This window comes from Muntiacus reevesi, chromosome 1, assembly GCF_963930625.1.
Source record: "Muntiacus reevesi chromosome 1, mMunRee1.1, whole genome shotgun sequence".
Taxonomy (NCBI): Eukaryota; Metazoa; Chordata; class Mammalia; order Artiodactyla; family Cervidae; genus Muntiacus; species Muntiacus reevesi.
Window position 1 is genome coordinate 88,381,303 of NC_089249.1, and position 24,636 is coordinate 88,405,938.

Here is a 24,636-nt window from a genome sequence, read left to right on the forward strand (position 1 = left end):
TGCTTAGAGAGGGAACTTGCTGACAGACAGCAGGGATCTGCTTCCCCTGCAGGGAAAGCATGTGGGCCTCGGGGTGAGGGAGATGGGCTCAGTGGCTCTGACTGTGATGTACAATCTCCACTGTCCCCTCCCTGCTGGTGAGGGTCCAGGTAGCTATTCAGTGTCTCTGCTGTCCACCCACCTTGTTAGAGGGGGTAGGCCTGTGGCAGGGAGATCTGTGATGGCCCAGAAGGCTGGAAGTGTGGTCTGGAGTGCAGGATGCCAGGGGCAGTGTGGGAGGCAGCAAGGCTGGAGAGAGAGGGCTAAGACTCCCTTTGGAAGGCCATGTTGTCTACATCACAAAGTGGATTTTTACCACAGGGAGATGGAAAGGCACTTGAAGTTTTAAGCACAGGACTAGTATGATTAGTTTTGTAGTCATTCTGACCAGTAGCTCTGTAGCTAAGCAACGGGTGGTCCTCACAAGCATCTCCATTGGCACCACCAAGGAAATGTATATTTAGTTAGAAACCTGTGCTTGTTATATAACCACAGAAGAAAAACAAGAATGGTAATTGCTAATACTGATTAAAGCTTCCTGTGTGCCGCTGTTCTAGGTGACCTTTTAAAATGTGTCAACTCAGTCTTCACAGGAAGGAATGGAAACAAGGTCCGCAGTTAGTACCTAGTGGTCCTGGGATGTGAACCTGTTCAGGCTGGACACAGCAGCCATGCCGTGATTATAGCATTATACTGCCCCAGTATCACCCTCAGCCCCATTTCAACTGGGTCATCTCCCCTAAGCCTCACTCATACAGAAATTCTGGGATTTCCCTAGTGGTCCAGTGGTTAAGAAACCTGCCAATGCAGGTTCCGTCCCTGGTCTGAGAACTAAGATCCCACGTGCTGTGGAGCGTCCCTGGTCTGAGAACTAAGATCCCACGTGTGGTGGAGCGGCTCAGCCTGTGCACCACGACTCTCTGGAGCCTGAGCACCACAGCTACTAAGGTTGCATGCCTAGAGCCCGCTCTCTGCAACAGGAGAAGCCATGGCACCGCAATGAGAAGCCGTGCACTGCATCTAGAGAGAAACCCCCACTTGCAACTAGAAAAAGCCTGTGCGCAGCAACAAAGACCCCATGCAGTCAGAAATAAATACATAATAAAACATTCTGGAGTCACCACTGATTCTGGCCGGGTGAAGCATGGGTTAGGAAGGTTTTAGTCTAGAAGCAGGGCTGTCAGGAGAGTGTTGCAACGATGCTGCTAGACATGGTGGTGACCAGGAGCAGTGGGGACAGAAAAGGAGGAATATGAGAGAAATTAAGGAGACCAGGACCTGATCATTCAAACAAATGAGAAAATGTGCACTGAATGCTTAGCACCAAGCTTACTACATGCTCTTTTTGATATGCCAAAATACTTATGATATTTTTATTATTACCAGTTGGGTTATTCTCCAGATTTAAGTCATAGCTTTTAATAATAAGCATGCAACAAATAGCCAGAGGTAAATTTTTTTTTACAAAAAAAAAAAAGAAACATATGAATAGCTTTGTATGAAATATGCAACAATCATTGCCCATTTTGATCTTAAAACAAGATCAAAGCTAGAGCAGCTGTAATAAAATACCACAAACTGGGTAACAACAGAAAAAAAATATTGTCTCACTGTTTTGGAGACTAGCAGTCTAGGTGGTTCCTCCCATGAGGACCATGAGAAGAATCTGTTCAGGGGTATTTGTAGGCAATCTTTGGTGTTCCTTGGCTTCTAGATCTCCACTTCCATCTTCACATGCTGTTCTCCCTGTGAGTGTCTGTGTCCAACTACCCCCTTTATATAAGGACACCAGTCATGTTGAATTAGGGCCCACCCTACTCCAGGGGCTTCCCTGGTAGCTCAGCTGGTAAAGAATCTGCCTGCAATGCAGGAGACCCCAGTTCGATTCCTGGGTCAGGAAGATCCACTGGAGAAGGGATTACACCAGTCATACGGAACTCCAGCGTGGGTTGCCCTGGTGGTTCAGACAGTAAAGAATCCGCCTGCAATGCGGGAGACCGGGCTTCGATCTCTGGGTTGGGAAGATCACCTGAAGAAGGGAATGGCAACCCACTTCAGTATTCTTGCCTGGAGAATTGCCATAGACAGAGCAGCCTGGTAGACTACAGTCCATGGGGTTGCAAAGGGTTGGACATGACTTAACGACTAAGCACAGCGGTACTCCAATACGATTTCATCTTAACTAAGCACATCTGCAGTGACTGTTGCCAAATAGTCACATTCTGAGGTCCTGGGGGTCAGGACTTCAAAATATGAGTAGGGCCAGGCACACTTCAACTTGTAATATTTTTATAACAGATGGAGCAGGAATTATTCCTACTCCCATTTTAAAGATAAAGAAACTGAGTCTCAGAGAGACAAAGTAATTCACCCAAGGTAAGTGATTCCCGGGTCACAAATGCAAGTCTGCTCTGTCCAGCTCAGTAGTCAGAGAGCCAGACGGTACCTCTTGCTATAAGTTTGTTGAGCTATTCTCACACACTCGGCCCAATAATATCTGAGGCCACACCTAGGTGTGTAAGAAAAAGGGGGAGTGGTCAAATGAGGTCTCTTCTTGGAAGCAATTGCAGACAACTTGTCAGTCCTAGTGATCATTTTGCTTGTTCAATTGTTGTCCCTGTGGCTATACCTCATGAGGGCTTAACCTCTAGGGGAACTGTTTACTCAAATTGTTCCTCGTGAGTCTATCGTTTCTCTCTGGTGGGCCCATCCTTGAGCTGAGGGCAACTGGGTACAATGAGCCTATTCGGGGCAGCAAGTAAAATGCCTCCCTGTGCCTCTCTTTTGTCTGCCTATTGCATAACATCAGTGTGGGTGCAGGCAGTGTGTGAGTTGGCAGCAACGAGACTGTGGCAGAGCACACCTGCCTGATGACTTGTGCGCCGGAGCAGGCAGCGCTGGGCAAGCTTCCCAGGGACTGTTTTGCCACCATGCCAGCTCTGACCTGCACCTTCTGTTCTGTCTGAGTCACTCTCAGCAGCTCAAGCCGGTATCCCCTAATGGGTTCCTCTGGGCAGAGAGGAGGGACACACCCCGTCTTGAACCCCCATTCCTGGGAGGCCGTGTAGGAAGCAGTCAAGTGCAGAGTCTGGAGACAGATTCTAATCCCAGCTCTGCCACTTACCAACCGTGTGAAGTTAGGGAAGAAGCTTCCTATCTCTATGTCATGACTTCATCTGTAAAATTGAGATGTTTGTTTACCTCATAAGGTTATCACATGGATAATTGACATAGTCCATAAATGGTGCCTAAAACAACATGTCTATGACATAATTCTAGCACTCAGTAAATGTAAGCAGCATTTCCTTATTTGTTTATTTCCTAAACATCATTTATTAATCTGCTCATTGAAAACTGGCAAGATAACATATCAAGAAGTTACCAGTTGTTATGTCTGGATGGTGGAGTTTCAGGTGACTTTATTGTCTTATTTTTGCTTATCTGTATTTCCTAAGCTCTCTGTAATAAACTTCTTACTGTTTTAATAAAACAAACTCTCACAGAGGATCTACAGAGTGAAGCGAACTAGTGGGTACAAAGCAAAGATATGACCGCTGTCCTTAGTGGAGTTTAAAGTCTATGGAAGGAGACAAAACAGATAGATTAATGATGTAATAAGAGGGATGCAGTAATGCTCAGGGTGGGCTAAGGATTGAGCTAGTCTCCCTCAAATGGCACCTGGCATTACAGAAATGCCATTGGGTTTTCCCCAGCAGTCTTTGTGTCTAATCTTCACTGATCTGGAAATAGGAAAGTAAGATGATGCACTTAGTCAAACAAAAGAGCCACTCCTTTAATATATCCCAGCACCCAGAGGGCCGAGGATGGAATTGTTGAGATCCCTTTCTGGGGCACCTATTTCTAGGAAAGGACATATGTTGAAGAAAAAGTTGAGAGTCTTTATATAGAACCTGTTACAAAGGGCAGGTATGAGCCCAGGTTGCACAGCAGCATGTTAAGTGGAATAAAGAAGTAACTTCCTGTTTCTTTCTCTCTCCATAGCATTATTAGCATCATCATTATTCTGGCTGGAGCAATTGCATTTATCATCGGTTTTGGTATTTCAGGTATGTGATTTCCTGCATTACCACGATCAGTAAGTCCCTAATCATTTAATGTGTAGAATGGCAAGAACACAGGGTCTGAACCCAGCACGCCTCAGAGGATAGCACTGGTTCTTCTATTTACTGGCTGTGTTCTCTGCCCCTTAGTTATTTAACTCCACAGACCTCAGTTCCCCCATATATGACGTGGAGGAAACAATACCTACATTCCCAGGTAGTTGAGAGAAACAAATGGAATGTCTCTCGGACTGTTGTCTTCACCAGACAGTGCTGAAGCTATCATTCTGGGATCACAGCTAAGTGCCTCGGCTGAGCCACTCTGTCAACAGGTGACCTCAGTAGATGATTCCTTTGCAATGAGGCTTCAGCTGAAGTGTTGAAGAATACCAAGTCTTCAAAGACAGGGTTCTTAAACAGAATACTTACTGGTCATAACTGCTGTTTCTTGTGGGAAACAGATGCCACTGCGGCGTGGATGGTGAGTTTCCAAAGGCAGTCAACTGATGTCGGTTGCAGCAACAGTCCTCTCTTCTGTGTAGGCCACGTCTCAGGAGCATCTATTATGGATGCCAGATTAAGACATTGAATGCGTTAGACCAGCAGCTGTCCTCTCTGAAGAAAGTCATTTGCTTCATTTCCCTTGAAGCGCCTGACTCAGGCCAACACATTTATTTTAACTTAGACTGTGGCCAAAGCTGTCACTTGATAACTTTAGTTCTTATAGTTCCAGCTGTCTTTTCGCTCTGTCACTCTCCTTCAATGTGTGTGCTGCCACTAAATAGTAATCACAAGGCCTAAATGAATAAAACTCGTTGTAGATGTGTTTGCCTAGAGAAGATATTAGCATCTTTCTCCATTTTCTTTATCGATAAAAATGTGTATTTTGTCTTTCATCTATTTTTCTATTGGGTTATCTTTTTCTTTTGATACGTAGGAATTATATGCTGAGTGCGATTTGGTTATATATATTGAGAAATCTCTTCTACTCTCTGGATTGCTTTTTCACTCTCTTAAGGATGTCTTTCAATGAGTGAAGTTCCTAATTTTAACACAGTACAACTTTTTCTTTACACCAGGAATTTTTGGTAAGCAGTTTGTTTAAGATATCTACCTATTCCAAGGTCATAAATATTTTCTTCTAGGTTATCTTATAGAAGCTTTAATGTTTAACCTCTCACATTTATATCTACAACCATCTAGAATAATTTTGTGCATGGGCAAAGACGGTGGTTAAGATGGGTCAAAACACTATCCTTCCCCCACTTCTCATTAGTGTTATTTTTATCATAAATCAAGTATCCAAATGTGTATGGATCTGTTTCTGAGCTCACTAGCCTATTTCATTCTAATATTCTTTTATAATTTGTTTTCTCTTTATCTTATGTCTTCCTATTCCTAATCTTGGGTGCTCTTTCTCCCCCAACCTTCTGTCATCTTAAAATAGATTTACAAGGTGTTAATTAGCTTTATAGTAGTTTTGAAGGAACCAGGTTTTGGTTTTATTTTTACTTTCTCTGATTTCCTTATTTAATTAATTCTAGCTTTTATCTTTATTAATGTTCCTCTTCCTGCTTTGTTTTGCTGTCTTTTAATTCTTTTTTTTTAAGTGATGACCCATTTAAGTTCTTTTTTATTTAAAAAAATCTTTGTTGAAGTATAGTTGATTTATAATGTACTAATTTCTGCTTCATAGTAAAGTGACTCAGTTATACACATATGTACATTCTTTAAAAAAAAAAAATTCTTTTCACTACGGTTTAAACCAGAAGACTAGATATAATTCCCTTTGCTATACAGTAGGACCTAGTTGTTGCTTACTTTTAATTCTTTTTCTAGTATCTTAAAATAAGCACTTCACAAAACAGTATGTCCAAAAAGCCAATAAACAGATCCTAGTAGATACTGCCATTTCGTTTTCCAAAGTGATTTACCAAGTTCTTAACCAGAGGTGTATGAGGGACCCAGTGCATCACGTCCTCACCAACACTGGATATTGTGGAAGACTGCTGTGATTTTAACTTCTGTTTCCTGGTGACTGAGAGATGTATGTTCTCAAATGAGAAACATAATGTTGAGCGACAGAGCAAGACACAGAATAGTACATTCTATATGAAAAACGGGGACTTCCCTGGTGGTCCACTGGCTAAGACTCCGAGTTCCCAAGGTAGAGGGGGCCGGGTTTGATCCCTGGTCAGGGAACCAGATTCCAAATGTGTAGCAACAGTTCCTTGAATACAAAGAAGACTCTTTAAGTGTTTTTTGAATAGACAAGTGGACAGAGGCAAGGAGGGGTAAATACATAGACAGAAGTCACAGTTCACTCGGTTCAGCCATGAGCTACCACCAATGAAAGGTTTTCTGCCTTCTTTCTCCTTCAAAAAGTAAAAGCTGGCTATTTTGGATTAAATGGACTGTTTATTAGTTTAACACTATTTAGTTGGATTTTTCTCAATTGCCTATTTATTAAAGGAACCATAACCTGTACCTGAGAGCACGACATTACCGCATTTTAAATGAGTTAGATAAAACGTTAGCTGGATTAATATATTAGACAATGAAATTAAGCAAATAGCATTAGGTAGATGATGGTGGTGCTGGCAGTGATATTTTTCACATCTTTTTTGTGTTCACCTCATGGTGCCAAATAACTTTGCCTATATTATCTGATTTACAACTCACAACAAATAAGAGATAAATATTACTATGTCCTGATTAGAAACTTGTGTCAAGTTGCACACAGCTAGCAACCAGGCACAAACACATAATTGCATTTCAAGCCCTGGACATTTGCTTCCAGAACCCACACTCCCACCAATCGCCCTATACCCATGACACTCATGTAACACAGAGCTCTAACACAGAAGGATGTTTTCTGGTGTAACTTGCAGGCATTATTCCTGAGACCACAGGTGATAAAGATATTTCTAAATACAGGAAAAAAAACCTATTTCTTTGTAACTTTCCTGAGGCTGTATAGGTCACCTTCTGATAGGCATTACACGCCTTCTAAACTCTAAATATGGACCCCAAATGCATTCGAGGTGGTTGGTTGGGAAGAGAGGCTGTGCAGCTCCCATCAGGCTGGTTTTAGGGCAGCCTTGGTGAGTGACCCTGTAAGAAGGAGGGAGATGCAGTGGAAAGGCCCCTGACGGTACTCTGCTGGTCTGTGCTGTCACCCACCCCGGGGGTAACTTTGAACAGCTCTGTGTGGTAGAAACACTTAGAGATCAGAGTTGCTCTAACCTCAGGGATAACATTGTGTATCCTTTGGGATGTAACTTAACTTTCTAGAACCTCACTGGGAAAATAGTGAGAGTCACTGTGGGAATTACATGAAAAAGTGTTTATAAAGTGCCAGACACATATATGTGTAATAAATGGGCTGCTATTATTGTTTACATTGATACCATCAGTGCCATTAATCATTTGCTATTATTAATGCATTCACACAGCACCTCCTAAAACTTGTACGATTTCCTGGCCACACCAGGCAATTCCTCTGAAGTTAAGGAATCCTGGACACTAGACACTGCCTCCTAATGATGCTGCATCTTTGGTCACTGGATAAACACTAAGGCAGGTGCCTTGAAGAGTCAGACATGACTGAGTGACTTCACTTTCACTTTTCACTTTTATGCATTGGAGAAGAAAATGGCAACCCACTCCAGTGTTCTTGCCTGGAGAGTCCCAGGGATGGGGTCGCACAGAGTCGGACACGGCTGAAGTGACTTAGCAGTAGCAGTAGTCTGGCACCAAAACACAAACATTGAAGTGGTTTGAAAAGAAATTGATACATTTTTTTTCACTGGAGTCATCTGGGAAATCAAATAGAGGTTGACCTTTCTTATACTTCTTGTAAGGTTTTTAATTGTTTTTATCTTTACATGAGGTGGGGATACTGTTTTCATGGGTAGGCTCTCCACATATCTCAATCTGGCCCTGGATATCAGCAAAATGTGATAGAAGGAATACAGACTTAGAGCTTCCCTGGTAGCTCAGCTGGTAAAGAATTCACCTGCAATGCAGGAGACCCTGGTTTGATTCCTGGGTTGGGAAGATCTGCTGGAGACAGGAACGGCTACCCACTCCAGTATCTGGCCTAGAGAATTCCATGGACTGGAAAGAGTTGGATGCCACTGAACGACTTTCACTTTCAGGCTTAGGAAAAACTCAGACAAGACTGAGTTTGATACTGGCTCCACCACTAGCTAGATATAGGGCTTTAGGCAAGTCATTTAATCTCACAGAACTTCTTTATCCTATTCATAAAATGGGTAGAACAGTATAATTCCTACCTCTCAAGGTTGTTATCTGGCTTAAACTGAGTCACTGCAAGCATTTAGTAAAATATTTCTTTCCTCCTTGTGTGCTGATCTGCAATCTTCCTAAATGGTTCTAACTAATAATGGTCATCAATATCATTGATTTAAGGTTCAACATGTGGCAAGTCAGGTACCATGCTAAGCTCTTTACCTACACTGTATCATTTAGTCCTTTCAGGGACCCTCTGAGGGAGCTACTATTATTAGCATCCCCATTTTACAGATTATGAGGATTTACAGATAATTTCATTTAAAAAAATTATGGAATAGAGAAATAAGAAAACTTGCCCAATAAGTGGCAGAGCTGGGACTTGATCACCCAGAGCTTGATACCTGTTTTTATATGCCAGGTTCTGCTGTTGCTTCCCTGTTGTTCAGTTTCTAAGCCATTTTTGACTCTGTGACCCCATGGACTGCAACACACTGGGCTTCCCTGTCCTTCACCATCTCCTGGAGTTTGCTCAGATTCATGTCCCTTGAGTCAGTGATGCTATCTAACCATCTCATCCTCTGCCACCCCCTTCTCCTTTGGTCTTCCATCTTTGCCAGTATCAGGGTCTTTTCCAGTGAGTCAGTTCTTTGCATCAGGTAGCCAAAGTATTGGAGCTTCAGCTTCAGTATCAGTCCTTCCAATGAATGTTCAGGACTGATTTCCTTTAGGATTGACTAGTTTGATCTCCTTGCTGTCCAAGAGTCTCTCAAGAGTCTTTTCCAACACCACAGTTCAAAAGCATCAATTCTTCAGCACTCAGCCTTCTTTATGGTCCAGCTCTCACAGCCATACACGACTACTGGAAAAACCACAGTCTTGACCATACGGACCTTTGTGGGCAAAGTCATGTCTTTGCTTTTTAATACACTATCTAGGTTTGTCATAGCTTTTCTTCCAAGGAGCAAGCATCTTTTAATTTCATGGCTGCAGTCGCCATCTGCAGTGATTTTGGAGCCCAACCTGCTTCCCTACATTGCTCCTTTCACTAGCCTGGCCCAGCATCCTTTCTAATGTTTTCTCCCAAAGCAACTGTTCTCCTTCACCCTGCCCTCTTCTCTGGCGAGAGTGGCACTGACAGGCGCTTCCCCAGGTGCCAGCAGTGCAGGCTTAAGCCTATGCGTTTCCACCTTTCCACCATATGCTATGGTGCCCATCCTGACAGCAGGCTGCAGTGGATGCTGAGAAAGCTCTCTATGCTATTGGAATCCACAGAACTTACTGAGTCACTTCAAAGGGAAGTTCATTTTCCCAGGTTTCATCCAGTGGTACTGGGCATCCCAGAATCATAATTTCTATAAAGAATCCTTGCCTTGAGCTCAGCCTGGTGCTCTGTGACAACCTAGAGGGGTGGGATTGGGGGTGGGGGTGGGGGCAGGTGGCAGGCACAAGAGGGAAGGATTATATGTATACTTATGGCTGATTCAGGGTTTCCCTGATGGCTCAGGTGGTAAAGAATCTGCCTGCAGTGCAGGAGTCTTGGGTTCAGTCCCTGGAGCAGGAAGATCCCCTGGAGAACGGAGTGGCTACCAACTCCAGTATTCTTGGCTGGAGAATTCCATGGACAGAGGGGCCAGGTGGGCTACAGTCCATAGGGCTGCAAAAGAGTTGGACACGACTGAGCGATTAACACTTAGCGGCTGATTCACCTTGCTGTGTGACAGGAACCAACGCAACTTGTAAAGTGATTATCCTCCAATTAAAAATAAATTAAAAAAAAAAAAAGAATCCCTGCCCTGTGTTACCTACATCCCCACTTCCCAAAAGATTCCTGCTCCTACTGCAGATGGCAGTTGAATAGTGCCCATCCATGTGAAAACAGAAAGGCTCCAATTTCAGCTTGCTGCCCTCTGACAATCCTCATTTTGCATGCAGACCAGAGCTGTGGTGGTAATTAGCCCCCAGGAGCTAGAGAATTCATTTTCAGAGAGTCGTTGGGGCTTCTAACTTTAAAGAGGTTTGATGGAATCTTGAGACCAGTAGAATTCTTAAAACCCATGCCTGTTTAACAGTAGATACAAAACTCTGTCTCTTAAAGTCCTTTTACCCTCAACCAGCCACACAAGAGCCCCTGGTGTTTAAGAGACCTGGAGAGTCACATTAGACCAGACTCTGCTTCCTAGAACATAGCTCCTTGAGCCAATATCTGCTGGCCAAATTGAAAACAGATTTCTTTTTGAGAGAAGCAATATTTGTGTGCTATTGCTTGCAAATTAAATTTCATTTTATCACCTGTAACCATCATTTATTCACCTAACAAATAAGTATTTATTGATTGCTTTCTGGGTGTGAAAGCAATGCCTAGGTCCTCATGGTTTTTAAAATTCTCACTGGCTTTTATTCCTCCCTGATTTTCTACAAGGAGGGGGGATTTAATCAACAGTGCACTCATTGCATCTGCCACATCTTTAATGCAACCTTAAATGAGCTAGAGCTGGCGGGGGCCCCTGGGGCATTCCACAGCTGCCTACTTTTAATCGTTACGTTTTTCAAGAGATATTTCAACAAACTCTCCACCTGTGGGCTCAAGGCCAACACATTAAAATTAATTTGGTAACATAATTACTGAACTAAGATAAGTCATTACCATTTCATTCTCTCCATAAATTGTGCTAATCATATACTTTTTCTAAAAAGTAATTTTTCAATTCAACTTTAATGGGACTTCATAAGCTACAATGAAATTTACCCTTGCTATAAAATAGTTACATTTGCTTTAAGATTTTATTGAGAATCATGGCGTATTTTCATTGCTTTTTCTTTTTTTCACTGACTCACATTTCACCAAAATTTAGATGGGATAATCTTGCCAAATGTTCCTTACTCCTACAATCACTTTGGATAGAATCATTATTTCAAACAGTGTCTTGATTTCAACTGATTTTGATTCATTCATTTATTCATTCACTCAACAAACATTATTTTTCTCTATAGAAACAGCACTAGGCACTTGTCTTAGTTTGCTCAGGTTGCCATGACAAAATATCACACACGGAGTAGTTCTGAGAGAGGTCCCCTGGCCTGTTGAAGCATAGAGCTAAATAGCACTGTGGTCTGCTCTTAGTGTAGGATCTAAGAAGTCTGATAGCCTTCCTTCATTTTGTCTCCTTTTTCTATACCCTTAGGTTTTTTCTGTACCAAGCTGGCAATATATAATCCTACTCTATTCCTGGCTTCTGTTGTGGTGGCTGTTAAAATCCATGAGTCATACATATCATCTCCTTATCAAATGGATGTTCACCAACACCCTGAGTGCTATCTTCAGAACAGTCTTCTCATTTTTTGCAATATTGATAGGCTGAGAATTCTCTAAATCTCAGTTATGGATCTTTTTTGCTTAACAATTTTTTTTTCAATTCATCTTTCTCCTTTCCCATATTTTAGTATAAGCAGTCAGGAATAACCAAACCTCTCTTCCAACAATTTGCTTAGAAATCGCCTCAGCAAAGTATCCAATTTTATGGCTCACAAGTTTTACCTTCTACAAAACACTAGAACACAGTTTGGCCAAGTTCTGTGCCATCTTCTAACAAGGACGGCTTTTCCTCCAGTTTCCAATAATGTGTTCCTCATTTCCCATCTGAGACATCACCAGACGGCCCTTAACATCCACGTTTCTAGCACACACCTCAAAGCTCTTTCAGCCTCCACCCATTACCCAGTTTCAAAACTTCCTCCTTATGCTTATTAGGTACTTATTACAGCAGCACCCCGACTTCCAGTACCAACATTTATCAGTCAGGGCTCTCCAGAGAAACAGAACCGTTAGGGTGGGTGTGAGTATGTGTGTGTGACGGGGGGATGTAGGGAGGAGGCGAGAGAGAGAAAGGCAGAGAGAGAGAGTGAAATTTAGAAGGAATTGGCTCATATGATTGTGGATTTTGAGAGGTCCTAAGATCTGTGGTTAGCAACCTGGAGACCCAGATAGTTCAGTTCCAGTCTGAGTCCAAAGGTGTGAGACCCAGAAGAGCCAATGGTGTAGTTCTAGCCTAAAAATGGGCAGGCTCAAAATCACAAAAAATCACAGTTCAAGACTGAAGGCAGGAAAAGACAGATGTCCCAGCCCAAACGCAGCATGAGACCCCTCTTGCTCCACCTTTTTGTTCTATGAGATCTTTAATTGATTGGATGAGGCCCACCCACATTAAGGAAGGTGATCTGCTTTACTGATCCAAATACTAATCTCCCCCAGAAACATCCTCACAGACATACCCAGAAAGTGAAAGTGAAGTCCTTTAGTTGTGTCCAACTCTTTGCGACCCCATGGACTGTAGCCTACCAGGCTCCTCCATCTGTGGAATTTTCCAGGCAAGAGTACTGGAGTGGGTTGCCATTTCCTTCTCCAGGGGATCTTCCCAACCCAGGGATCAAACCCGGGTCTCCTGCATTGCAGGCCACCAGGGAAGCCCAGAATATCTGACCAAATGGCTGGGTACTCTGTGATCCAGCCAAGTTGACACATAAAAGTAACCATCAAAACATTTACAGGACTTACAAATATGATTAAGACAGCTTTTCCTTTGAAAAACTTATGAATTGATGCCAGAGATGGACTAGAGACAAAGTAAAAGGAGACAGGTGCTACAATAAAGGCAAAGAAAAGCATTCAGGAGGAGCAAAGAGAATCTATTAACTTTTTTTTTCCATTTAGTTTTATTAGTTGAAAGCTAATTACTTTACAATATTATAGTGGTTTTTGCCATACATTGACATGAATCAGCCATGGATTTACATGTGTTCCCCATCCCGATCCCCCCTCCCGCCTCCCGAGAATCTATTAACTTTGTTTTGGCAGATCAAAAAGGGTTTCATGTGAATCCCTCAATCTGAATAGCCTTGAATATAAGTAGGATTTGGACAATTGATGATAAAGGAGAAGGAACTATAAACTGTAGGTGCAAGATGAACAAGGGTATGTGTCAAGATATATAACCAGTACTAGCCTGCAATATCTTGGATCTCAATCTGTCAAGTAAAAACAAATAAAAAGCAAATTAAATCTTTAAAGCAATGTTCAGGAAAATATGAAAGCAAGGGACTTCCCTGGTGGTCCAGTGGCTAAGACTCCATGCTTCCAGTGCAGGGGGCCTGGATGTGATCCATGGTCAGGGAACTATATCCCACGTGGCACAACTAAAGATCCCATGTGGAAAAGATGCTCCACATCGCCTATTATCAGAGAAATGCAAATCAAAACCACAATGAGGTACCATTACACGCCAGTCAGGATGGCTGCTATCCAAAAGTCTACAAGCAATAAATGCTGGAGAGGGTGTGGAGAAAAGGGAACCCTCTTACACTGTTGGTGGGAATGCAAACTAGTACAGCCACTATGGAAAACAGTGTGGAGATTTCTTAAAAAACTGGAAATAGAACTACCATATGACCCAGCAATACCACTTCTGGGCATACACACTGAGGAATCCAGATCTGAAAGAGACACGTGCACCCCAATGTTCATCGCAGCACTGTTTATAATAGCCAGGACATGGAAGCAACCTAGATGCCCATCAGCAGACGAATGGATAAGGAAGCTGTGGTACATATACACCATGGAATATTACTCAGCCGTTAAAAAGAATTCATTTGAATCAGTTCTAATGAGATGGATGAAACTGGAGCCCATTATACAGAGTGAGGTGAGCCAGAAAGATAAAGAACATTACAGTATACTAACACATATATACGGAATTTAGAAAGATGGTAACGATGGCCCTATATGCAGGGCAGAAGAAGAGACGCAGAAGTACAGAACAGACTTTTGAACTCTGTGGGAGAAGGGGAGGGTGGGATGTTTCGAAAGAACAGCATGTATATTATCTGTGGTGAAACAGACCATCAGCCCAGGTGGGAGGCATGAGTCAAGTGCTCGGGCCTGTTGGGCTGGGAAGATCCAGAGGAATCGGGTGGAGAGGGAGGTGGGATGGGAGACCAGGATGGGGAATTCGTGTAACTCTATGGCTGATTCACATCAATGTATGACAAAACCCCCTGAAAAATAAAAAAAAAATAATTAAAAAAAAAAGATCCCATGTGCTGTAAGGCCTGGTGCAGGCAAATAAATAAAAATAATGAAAAGAAAATGCCAAGGCAGGGCAAACTCTTTCCTCATGATGAGGTCCTCTGTTAGAGCCTGTCTGTGAGCCCCACTGTTCCAAGATTCTGTACAGGAAGAGCAGATGTGTCAAATTTGCTATTACATTGAACTTTTTTATGTTCTTTCTTTTATTGAAAAAAATCAAGTACATCTTTGCAAAAATAAAAATAGAATTTTATTAGAGCAGCACAAAAGGAAAAGAAAGAAAAGGCAGGGGGTGGGGTATGTTGCACTCATATTACACAGCTAAACTGCATACTACCCTCTTTCATATTTTTTCCCCAAATCTCCCACATAGATGGCCATTTATGGCAGTTACGCCACAGCCTCTCATTTCCCATACTCTAAAGCCTCCAAAACATCCTTCCAACTCAGCCTATGCATGTGCTTTTGTTTCTTCTCTCTCCTTTTTACTGATAATTTTTTCTTCCATTAGTAGCTCTCTGTTCTTTATAACATAAATTCATCTAGCTTGCTTCTCCAGTTCTGTCCCACATCCATTACCTTCATTTGTTTACAAAGGCCTAGGAGCTAATGAGACATTTCCAACCTCTTATGGGCTGGAAGACACAAGAGGCCAAAGATATCCCTATGTTCAAAATGTTAACCTCTTAAATTTGAAAAATAGCAAGTATCCTTTGCTTATGTATTTTTCCATTGAAAGCAGCAAATAAATAAATTGCTTGATATGCAAACTACAGTATAGAATGTAGTAGAAAGTATGGCTGGAAAAGCAGCAATAAGAGCTAATATATACGGGCATTTCCTATGTGGCCTGCAGTACTTCACTTTGAAGGCCATGCTATTAGTCTGAGGTTTACTCCATAGCCCTTGGCAGTCATGGAAGGTCAGTGATTAGAAAACTGACATGGGGGACTTCCTTGGTGGTCCAGTGGTTAAGAACCTGCCTTCCAGTACAGGGGATGTGGGTTCCATCTCTGGTTTGGGGAATTAAGATCCTACATGCCACAGGGCAACTAAGCCCATACGCTGCAATGAAGACCCAGTGCAGTCAAAACAAAAATTTAGAACTAAAAAATAAAAAACAGTATTAAAAAAAAAACTGAGATGTTAAGATTGTTCTTTAAGGTCCACCTGGATGCAAAGATGAGAGGCAGGAACACCAACAAGGAAGCTGAGAAGTCCAGCTGAGAAGTGCTCAGCACCCATCATATGTAGGACTTTCTTGGTTGTAAGAAAGAGATGTTTGTGCAGACCATTATAATCAGTGTTTGTTTAAAGGATATTCAGAAGGTGGACAGAAACTAGACCTGAAAACCTTCAGGATCTAAGACAGCACTGGAGATGGGGGACTCCCTTCATTTTTTCCTCTCATGGCCTCTCCCACACTTCTTCGGGCCTGTACCACTCTCTTCTTGAGCTCAAAGACCCATCCTTCTCCTTAGCTCTACATCCAAATCATAGAAGGAGGCTCTCAAGAATATTCAGTTAATTAAATCACCCCACAAACATCCTCAATCAGCAGCCTCTAGTACAGCAAGAAGAGTTGGTCAATCCTTTACAGACTGAGTGGGCAAGTGCAGAAGAGACAGTGGACATGACTGTCACCCTAATTAATGCTTCTACTTGTGATATGTTTGGAGAGGAGGGTGAGAGTTCTATCTTCGGCCCCAGCTCAATTGAATTAAGTACCATTCTTCATTACACCATGGCTAGCACTCTAACCTTAATCAAGTCACTTCTGTTCTCTATGCCTTAGCTTCCTTATCATTCAGGTGGAGATAAAAGTAACAGCACTTTAGAATTTAGCATTCTTCAGAATTATTAGCCACATTTAGTTAACATGAGAGTTCATTTCTATGCCACTTCTGGTTAACTAAGAATAACAATTACCTTATATGGTTAATTACAGTTTGCAAATCAAGTTCACATCCATTTGATTTTGATCCTCACAAGAGCTCTTTAAGGTAGGTAAGACAGATATCCTTACTTCCAATTTTCTGAAACCCAGAGGTGTAGTCAAGTTCACACACCTCGTTAACTGACCAAGCCAGGACTGGAATTCTCACCTTCAAAACTCAAGTCCAATACATTCTCCTCTTGTTTGGTCTCCAGGTTTTGGTTGCTTGGTCTCAAAAAGCTATAGTATAGTTTTTTGTTTTTTTTTTATCAGCTACTGGCAGATCTGCTAAAGGTATCAAAACTATTGTCTTAATGCTCTATCATGTCTTCTTTTTCATGACTCTCCTGTTTTGTATATTTCTGATTTTTTACGGAAGTCACTGTTTGGCTTTGTAATGATGAAGGATCTGGTTGTAGATGTTCCAAAGCTCCCCTTGGCATTGACCCCTGTTTCCTGAATTGTAGGAAGACACTCCATCACAGTCACTACGCTCACCTCAGCTGGGAACATCGGGGAGGATGGCATCCTAAGTTGCACTTTTGAACCTGACATCAAACTTGCTGACATAGTGATACAGTGGCTGAAGGAAGGTGTCATGGGCTTGGTCCATGAGTTCAAAGAAGGCAAAGATGTCCTGTCAAACCAGGATGAAATGTTCAGAGGCCGGACAGCAGTGTTTTCTGATCAAGTAATAGTTGGTAATGCCTCTCTGAGGCTGAAAAATGTACAACTCACGGATGCTGGCACCTATAAATGTTACATCATCACTTCTAAGGGCAAGGGGAATGCTAACCTCGAATATAAAACTGGAGGTAAGTTACTTTTGAACAGTGGGAAGGAAGGGGCCAGGAGATATTTGAGACTAGAGAGTGTGAATAGCTCATGAGTGACTAATATCCAACAAAGACCATCTGAATTCTGTTAGCCGCCATCCTTGCTGTCTAAGACCCACACCAACTCCAGAAGTAACCCACTATAATATTAAGTCTTAAAATCTTTTGTTCAGGACTCTAGCCTCTTCTGAATTTTCTCATATATCCCCTGAAATATTTTTCCAATACTTTTTCTCCCTCAGTAGCTCTCTATTCTTTCTCTTTTATGGTAGCCTTCAGTCTTGCTAGTGAGAGAAGACTATATATAATCCAGTCTGAGACTTTTCTGTTCTAAGTGGGCTCTAGCCCAAGTCTGAAATCAGTACCTCCAGAGACTCACAGCAGTGGAAACCATTATAGGGGAAGTTCAAAGGTAACTGACCAAAACAATATTATCCCATAAACTCACTAATCCTTCTCCCGTGAAATCCATACTTCCTTACCAACTAAATTTAACATTTTCTGAATTTATGTGCAAGGGACTCAGATACTGTAAGAGTAAAAAGATGATTAAGAAAACAAAGATAATTGTCCTTCCTTCTAGAGTCAGAGCTCATAGTGTAGAGTTTATAGAGTTGAGGGTCAGGGCAGAGATAAGAAATATGTGTAAAATCTATAATAATTGGTGAAGTGAAGTGAAGTGGCTTAGTCATGTCTGACTTTTTGCAACCCTGTGGACTTAGCCTACCAGGCTCCTCCATCCATGGGATTCTCCAGGCAAGAATATTGGAGTGGGTTGCCACTGCCTTCTCCAGGGATCGAACCCAGGTCTCCCCCATTGTAGGCAGATGCTTTACCGTCTGAGCCACCAGGGAAGTCCTACAGTGCTTTTTGTTTAGTTGCTCAGTTGTGTCCAACTCTTTGCAACCCCATGAACTGTAGCCTGCCAGGCTCCTCTGTCCACAGGATTCTCCAGGCAAGAATACTGGAGTGGGTTGCCATTTCCTCCTCCAGGAGATCTTCCCAACCCAGGAATCAAACCTCGGTCTCCTGCATTGGCAGGGAGATTCTTTACCACTGAGCCACAAGTGTATTAAATGCTTGAAGAGAAAATATAGAGTGATTTGGGGATTCAGAGATCATATCCAAATGCATAGGGAGTAAAGGTATGGGAAGTCCCCCATGGCAAGAATTTGACATTTAATAGGAGCCTTGAAAGATAGAAAGTCTTCTGAGACTTCCCAGCCTAAGTTAGTCTGCACAGGTCTTTCTTGGAACTCTCATGACATGTATATGTAATGGTTTGAAGCACAGATCTAGAGACAGACCTGGGCACATAACAGTGGCCTGGGCAAGGTAACCTCACTGAGGCTTAGCTTCTCCATATTAAAATAGGGATTAAGAAAGTAACTGGACACTGAAGCCAACTGAAAGGACTTCCAGTGGCAAACCTGGAATGCTCTGAGCAATAAAATAAACAACATAGTATTAAATTATAACTAAGTATAAAATAAATACACAAGTCTATTCTTACATGAGTGAGATAAAGCAAATTTTCTTTATAGATGAATTCCAAATAATATTTTTAGATCTCTCCCCTTCTGGGAGGTGGAGCTTAGAACTTTCCTACTCCCCCAACCACCACACTTAAGGTGTGTTAGTGAAGTCCAATTTCCAAAGAAACCTAGCAAACACAGCCTCAGCCAGGTGATCAAAGTTAACATCCTTATGATTAAGTCTTGCTGATTGCATGCACTCTCTGATGGGACATAATGAGAACGGCACTTTAACTTCTATTGTTTTCCTCTCCAAAATCCATAATCTCAGTCTAATCATGAGGAAATCATCAAATTCCAATAGAGGACATCCTACAAAATATCTAGCTGGTACTCCTGAATAGAATGGTAAAGACTAGAGATCTCTTCAAGAAAACTAGAGATACCAAGGGAACATTTCATGCAAAGATGGGCACAATAAAGGAAAAAATGGCATGGACCTAACAGAAGCAGAAGATATTAAGAAGAGGTGGCAAGAATACACAGAAGAACTATACAAAAAAGATCTTCATGACCCAGATAACCACGATGGTGTGATCACTCATGTAGAGCCAGACATCCTGGAATGTGAAGTCAAGTGGGCCTGAGGAGGCATTGCCACAAACAAAGCTACTGGAGGTGATGGAATTCCAATTGAGCTATTTCAAATCCTAAAAGATGATGCTGTTAAAGTGCTGCACTCAATATGTCAGCAAATTTGGAAAACTCAGCAGTGGCCATAGGATTGGAAAAGGTCAGTTTTCATTCCAATCCCAAATAAAGGCACTGCCAAAGAATGTTCAAACTACCACACAATTGTACTCATCTCACATGCTAGCAAAGTAACACTCAAAATCCTCCAAGCCAGGCTTCAACAGTACGTGAACCATGAACTTCCAGATGTTCAAGCTGGATTTAGAAAAGGCAGAGGAACCAGAGATCATATTGCCAACATCTGTTGGATCATTGAGAAAGCAAGAGAGTTCCAGGAAAACATCTACTTCTGCTTTGTGACTACATCAAAGCCTTTGACTGTGTGGACCACAACAAACTGGAAAATTCTTCAAGAGATGGGAATACCACACCACCTAACCTGCCTCCTGAGTAATCTGTATGCAGGTCAAGAAGCAACATTTAGAACTGGACATGGAACAACAGACTGGTTCCAAATAGGAAAAGGATTATGTCAAGGCTGTATATTGTCACCCTGCTTATTTAACTTATATGCAGAGAACATCATGAGAAATGCTGGGCTGGATAAAGCACAAGCTAGAATCAAGACTGCCAGGAGAAATATCAATAACCTCAGACATGCAGATGATACCATGCTAATGGCAGAAAGTGAAGAGGAACTAAAGAAACTGTTGAAGAAGATGAAAGAAGAGAGTGAAAATATTGGCTTAAAACTCAACATTTAAAAAATGAAGACCATGGCATCCGGTCCCACCACTTCATGGCAAATAGATGGGGAAACAATGGAAACAGTGACAGACTTTATTTTGGGGGGCTCCAAAATCACTGCAGATGGTGACTGCAGTCATGAAATTAAAAGACTCTTGCTCCTTGGAAGAAAAGCTATGACCAACATAGACAGCATATTAAAAAGCAGAGACATTACTTTGCCAACAAAGGTCTGTCCAGTCAAAGCTATGGTTTTTCCAGTAGTCATGTATGGATGTGAGAGTTGGACCATAAAGAAAGCTGAGCGCAGAAGAATTGATGCTTTTGAACTGTGGTGTTGAAGAAGACGCTTGAGAGTCACTTGGACTGCAAGGAGATCCAACCAGTCCATCCTAAAGGAATTCAGTCCTGAATATTCATTGCAAGGACTGATGCTGAAGCTAAAATTCCAATACTTTGGCCACCTGATGCGAAGAACTGCCTCATTTGAAAAGACCCTGATGACAGGAAAGATTGAAGGCAGGAGGAGAAGGGGATGACAGAGGATGAGATGGTTGGATGGCATCACCGACTCAATGGACAAGAGTTTGAATAAACTCCAGGAGTTGGTGATGAACAGGTAAGTTTGTTGGGCCACAGTCCATGCGGTCGCAAAGAGCTGGACACGACAGAGTGAGTGAACTGAACTGAACTGAACTGAGTACTCCTCAAAACTGTCGAGGCCATGAAAAACATGGAAAGATTGAGAACATGTCACAGACCAGAGGAATCTAAAAAGACATGACAAATAAGGGCAATGTGACATTCTGATTGGGATCCTGGAATAGGAAATGGATATTATTGGAAAAACTGATAAAATCCAAATGAAGTATAGAGTTAATAGTAATATATAAACAATATTAATAGTCTCTCAGTTTTGACAAATGTGTCACGGTTATGTTAGTGGAATATTAGCAGAAACTGGGTAAGGAGTATACAAGAACCCTCTGTACTAACTTTGCAACTTTTCTATAAATCTAAAATTACTCCATGTGCTTCCCTGGCAGTCCAGTGGTTTAGACTCCACGCTTTTGATGCAGGGGGCACGTGTTCGGTCCCTGGTTGGGGAATTAAGATTCCACATGCTGCCATGCATGGCCAAAAGATAAATAAAATCATTCCAGAATTAAAAATTTATTTTTTAAAGTGGTCACAACAATAGATATACCTGAGACTGTTTTGACAAACAAATGAAATAATGTCTAGAATTTGGTCCATAGCCCAGAGCACACCCTCTATAAATGGTGGTTCATTGTTATGTACACTCAGGTTCCCACATCATCTCCCAGGAGCTCATTCCTAACCTGTTCCAAGTGTGTGAGTCTGGTCTCCCCTGTTATGCTGCAGGCTCTTTAAGGGTATAACAAAGCTGTCCTTCTACTTCTCACTCAACACTAGCACAGTCCTGGGCAAAGGAAGATGCTGAATATATTAACAATGTGTATCCTGCCTTTTTGGCATAATAAACATTTACTGGCCAAAATCCACAACTTAACATTTTTTAGAAGTGTCTCTCTGCCTGGATAGATGAGGAAGTTAGTTTTAATTTCAAAATGTACTTGCCAGCCCAGGGAGCATTATCTTAGAAGAAAACAAATGCCTGTCTTTATTCATGGATACCAGGGCAATCTCTACCCAAGGAAAATTCAGAGCTCCATGATGACAAGTCCTGTGTATGGAATTTCTGTGGGTGATAGGTGAAGGCTCTTTCTTTCTTCCTTCTCCCTCCCCACCCTAACTTTACCCTCCAGGCAGAAAAATACATAAAATTCAGGAGGCTTCACAGGGTGCCTGGGAAAATAAACACCCAACTTCCCTAGCTAAAAAAATTTTTTATATGATCACTGGAATTCCTCTTACATGGAAAAATTTATTTGTGTAACAATTACATCTAGAAGGTAGGTCCTCGGAGTTTGTGATATTGGCCAGAATGTTGTGATATATAGCAATACTATGAGCAAATCACTTTTTGCATCTACGATACAATGAGCCATACACAGCCCACTGGGAAAGTACTGAGTCACTTCAGTGTCTTTGTTGCAAGACCTAGCACCTCAAAGACTACACTGTCTTATCGTCCAACCTTGACATCTGTCCTTTTGACCTGCAGCCTTCAGCATCCCAGAGGTGAACGTGGACTATAACGCCAGCTCGGAGAGCTTACGATGTGAGGCTCCCCGATGGTTCCCCCAGCCCACAGTGGTCTGGGCATCCCAAGTTGACCAGGGAGCCAACTTCTCAGACGTCTCCAACACTAGCTTTGAGCTGAACTCTGAGAATGTGACCATGAAGGTTGTGTCCGTGCTCTACAACGTCACAATCAACAACACCTACTCCTGTATGATTGAAAACAGCATTGCCAAAGCCACAGGGGACATCAAAGTGACAGGTGGGCTCCTTCACACTTGCGGTATGAATGTATTGCGGTTATAATCAAGTATAAATTAAAATTTAATTTCTTTAACAGATAAGCTATGTACCAGGGCACAGAAAGTTTCCCTGAGACCTCAATCACAATTCCAGTTGAGACTGCATTATGTAAGAACAAAACTAATACAAAACTATTTATGGCCTACAGGGCAAAGCTGACAATTAGTTTTCATTTGTATGCCTTCTTACTGCCTGGAGAGCAGTGTTTAGGATTCTGAGGCCCTGTCTAACTCAGAAGGATTTCTTTGGTAAGGTAGTATCTAATTAAAAAAATCATCTACATGAGAAAAAGAGAGTTCTTCCACTATCCTGTGGAACAAGTTGATGACTGTACCAATTAGAACACTTTTAGTTGCCTATAACACAAGACAAAACCAACTCAGGCCCAAGCTAAAAGGGTATCAGGATATCTCATGAAACCAAGGTCAGGAAGCACAGTATGACTTTAGGAGCAGCCGGAGCCAAGAACTTAAATTCCATTGGTATTCTTTGTCTTTCATTTCTAGTTTATTCTCTAGTAAATTCTAATTTACTCTTTTGTGTTAGTCAACAGGGAAAAGTATGGTTGCCGAGAGCTCTTACCTGTAAAAGTCTCTTTCACTCAAGAGAGTAACCAGACTGAAGGTCAGTCCCTCGGTCTGACTCGACATTCCCGGAAAGGCTCAACTTCAGTCAGCTACCTGTACTTAGACCAGTGAGATAGGACCTGGATGAAAGGCCTCCCCAGAAGAGAAGGGAGAATGAAGTGTTAGGCATTTAAAACACTGAGTGTTAACAAGAGTATTTCAGTTTAGATCTCAATTAAAAGCTCCGAACTATATAACGAATGCTCCTAATAGAAATGGCAATAACTGAACAAGCCACAGAAATGAGCACAGCTTTTATTCAGTGAGCAGGTTCTTTTTCAGCGCATGCTTATTGGATACATTAGAACAAGTGCTCATATACCAGTACTAGGACTATATACAACTTTTAGAAGTGTGACATAGCTCAAAAATCAACATAAACTAACATAACTCCTTTTTACCATGCACAGGGTAAGTTTTAAACAACTGAATGAGACTGTGGGGTTTATATCCTGTGTTCTCTTATTGCTAACTGGGGTCATTCATTCAACAAGTATCTATTGAGTGCCAAACACATGAAAAGCAATTTGTAAGTCCTATGAAACACTAAGATGAATCGCACAGTTGTCATAAGAGAAGTTAATCAGGGTGGATATGGCATCTAGGGGAAAGAGTTGTTATGAGTACTGTGGCTCAATAGATGAGAAACAGTTCAAGCTGGGTTTTGAAGGGAAAAAATGACTTTAATAGACTAGAAAGGCATGAAGTCAGGGGCCTATATCAGTGTCCGGGGGAGAAATTACAAAGATCTTAACTGGGGCAGTGACAATGGGAAGGAAAGGGGGAAGAATCAAAAGTTAGTGAAGAAAATAATCTACAAGCCTTGGTGACACAAATGTGCAGGACAAGAGAAGGAATAACTTGAGAGGGGTCTGGTATTTCTACCCAGATTGCTTAGGAGGTTAGTAATGCCGCCACCAACAACAATAATGAAAATGTAGGAAAAGCAACGTGTTTGGGAGGAAATTAAAGATTTTAGAGGTGCTGTGTTGAAAGTGTCCACTGCGTACAAAGGCAGAGATGTCCGGTGCTTAGCACAGGACCCGCACATGACAAGTCTGGGGGAGGCTGCTTCATCCCTACGCCACAGACTTCTTCCATGGGAAGAGACCTCTACCACAGTAACCCTTCTGGTCTCTCTCTTCTCCCCTCTTTCACTCTTTCTCAGGGGAGGAGGAATTAACTCACCCCATCAGTGAGTTTATTAGGGGAAGCATAAGTAGCTGAGCTGCTCACAAGAGCTGAGCTGCTTGCGTTATTCTATAACACAAGGAATTATGTTCCTTTCTCTCTAGCTAACCAGAAATTAGCTCCTCTGAGTCATCAGTTTTCAGGGGCAGGATTTGCCCTTGCAGGAGAAAGCAGGCCCTGGTCTGAAGATGCCTGCAGCCCAGTTCCCTGCAGACAAAGCCTAATTC

General features: G+C 42.0%; 1 protein-coding gene across 1 annotated transcript in view; it reads left to right on the top strand.

Annotated features, from left to right (window-relative positions):
• VTCN1 (V-set domain containing T cell activation inhibitor 1) overlaps window positions 1-24,636 on the top strand; it is a 70,153-nt gene that overhangs the window by 36,548 nt on the left and 8,969 nt on the right. Inside the window, exons 2-4 of the mRNA XM_065927112.1 lie at window positions 4,042-4,106; window positions 16,840-17,187; window positions 22,273-22,551. Of these exons, the coding sequence (XP_065783184.1) occupies window positions 4,042-4,106; window positions 16,840-17,187; window positions 22,273-22,551 (692 nt within the window). The remainder of the gene's footprint in view (window positions 1-4,041; window positions 4,107-16,839; window positions 17,188-22,272; window positions 22,552-24,636) is intronic.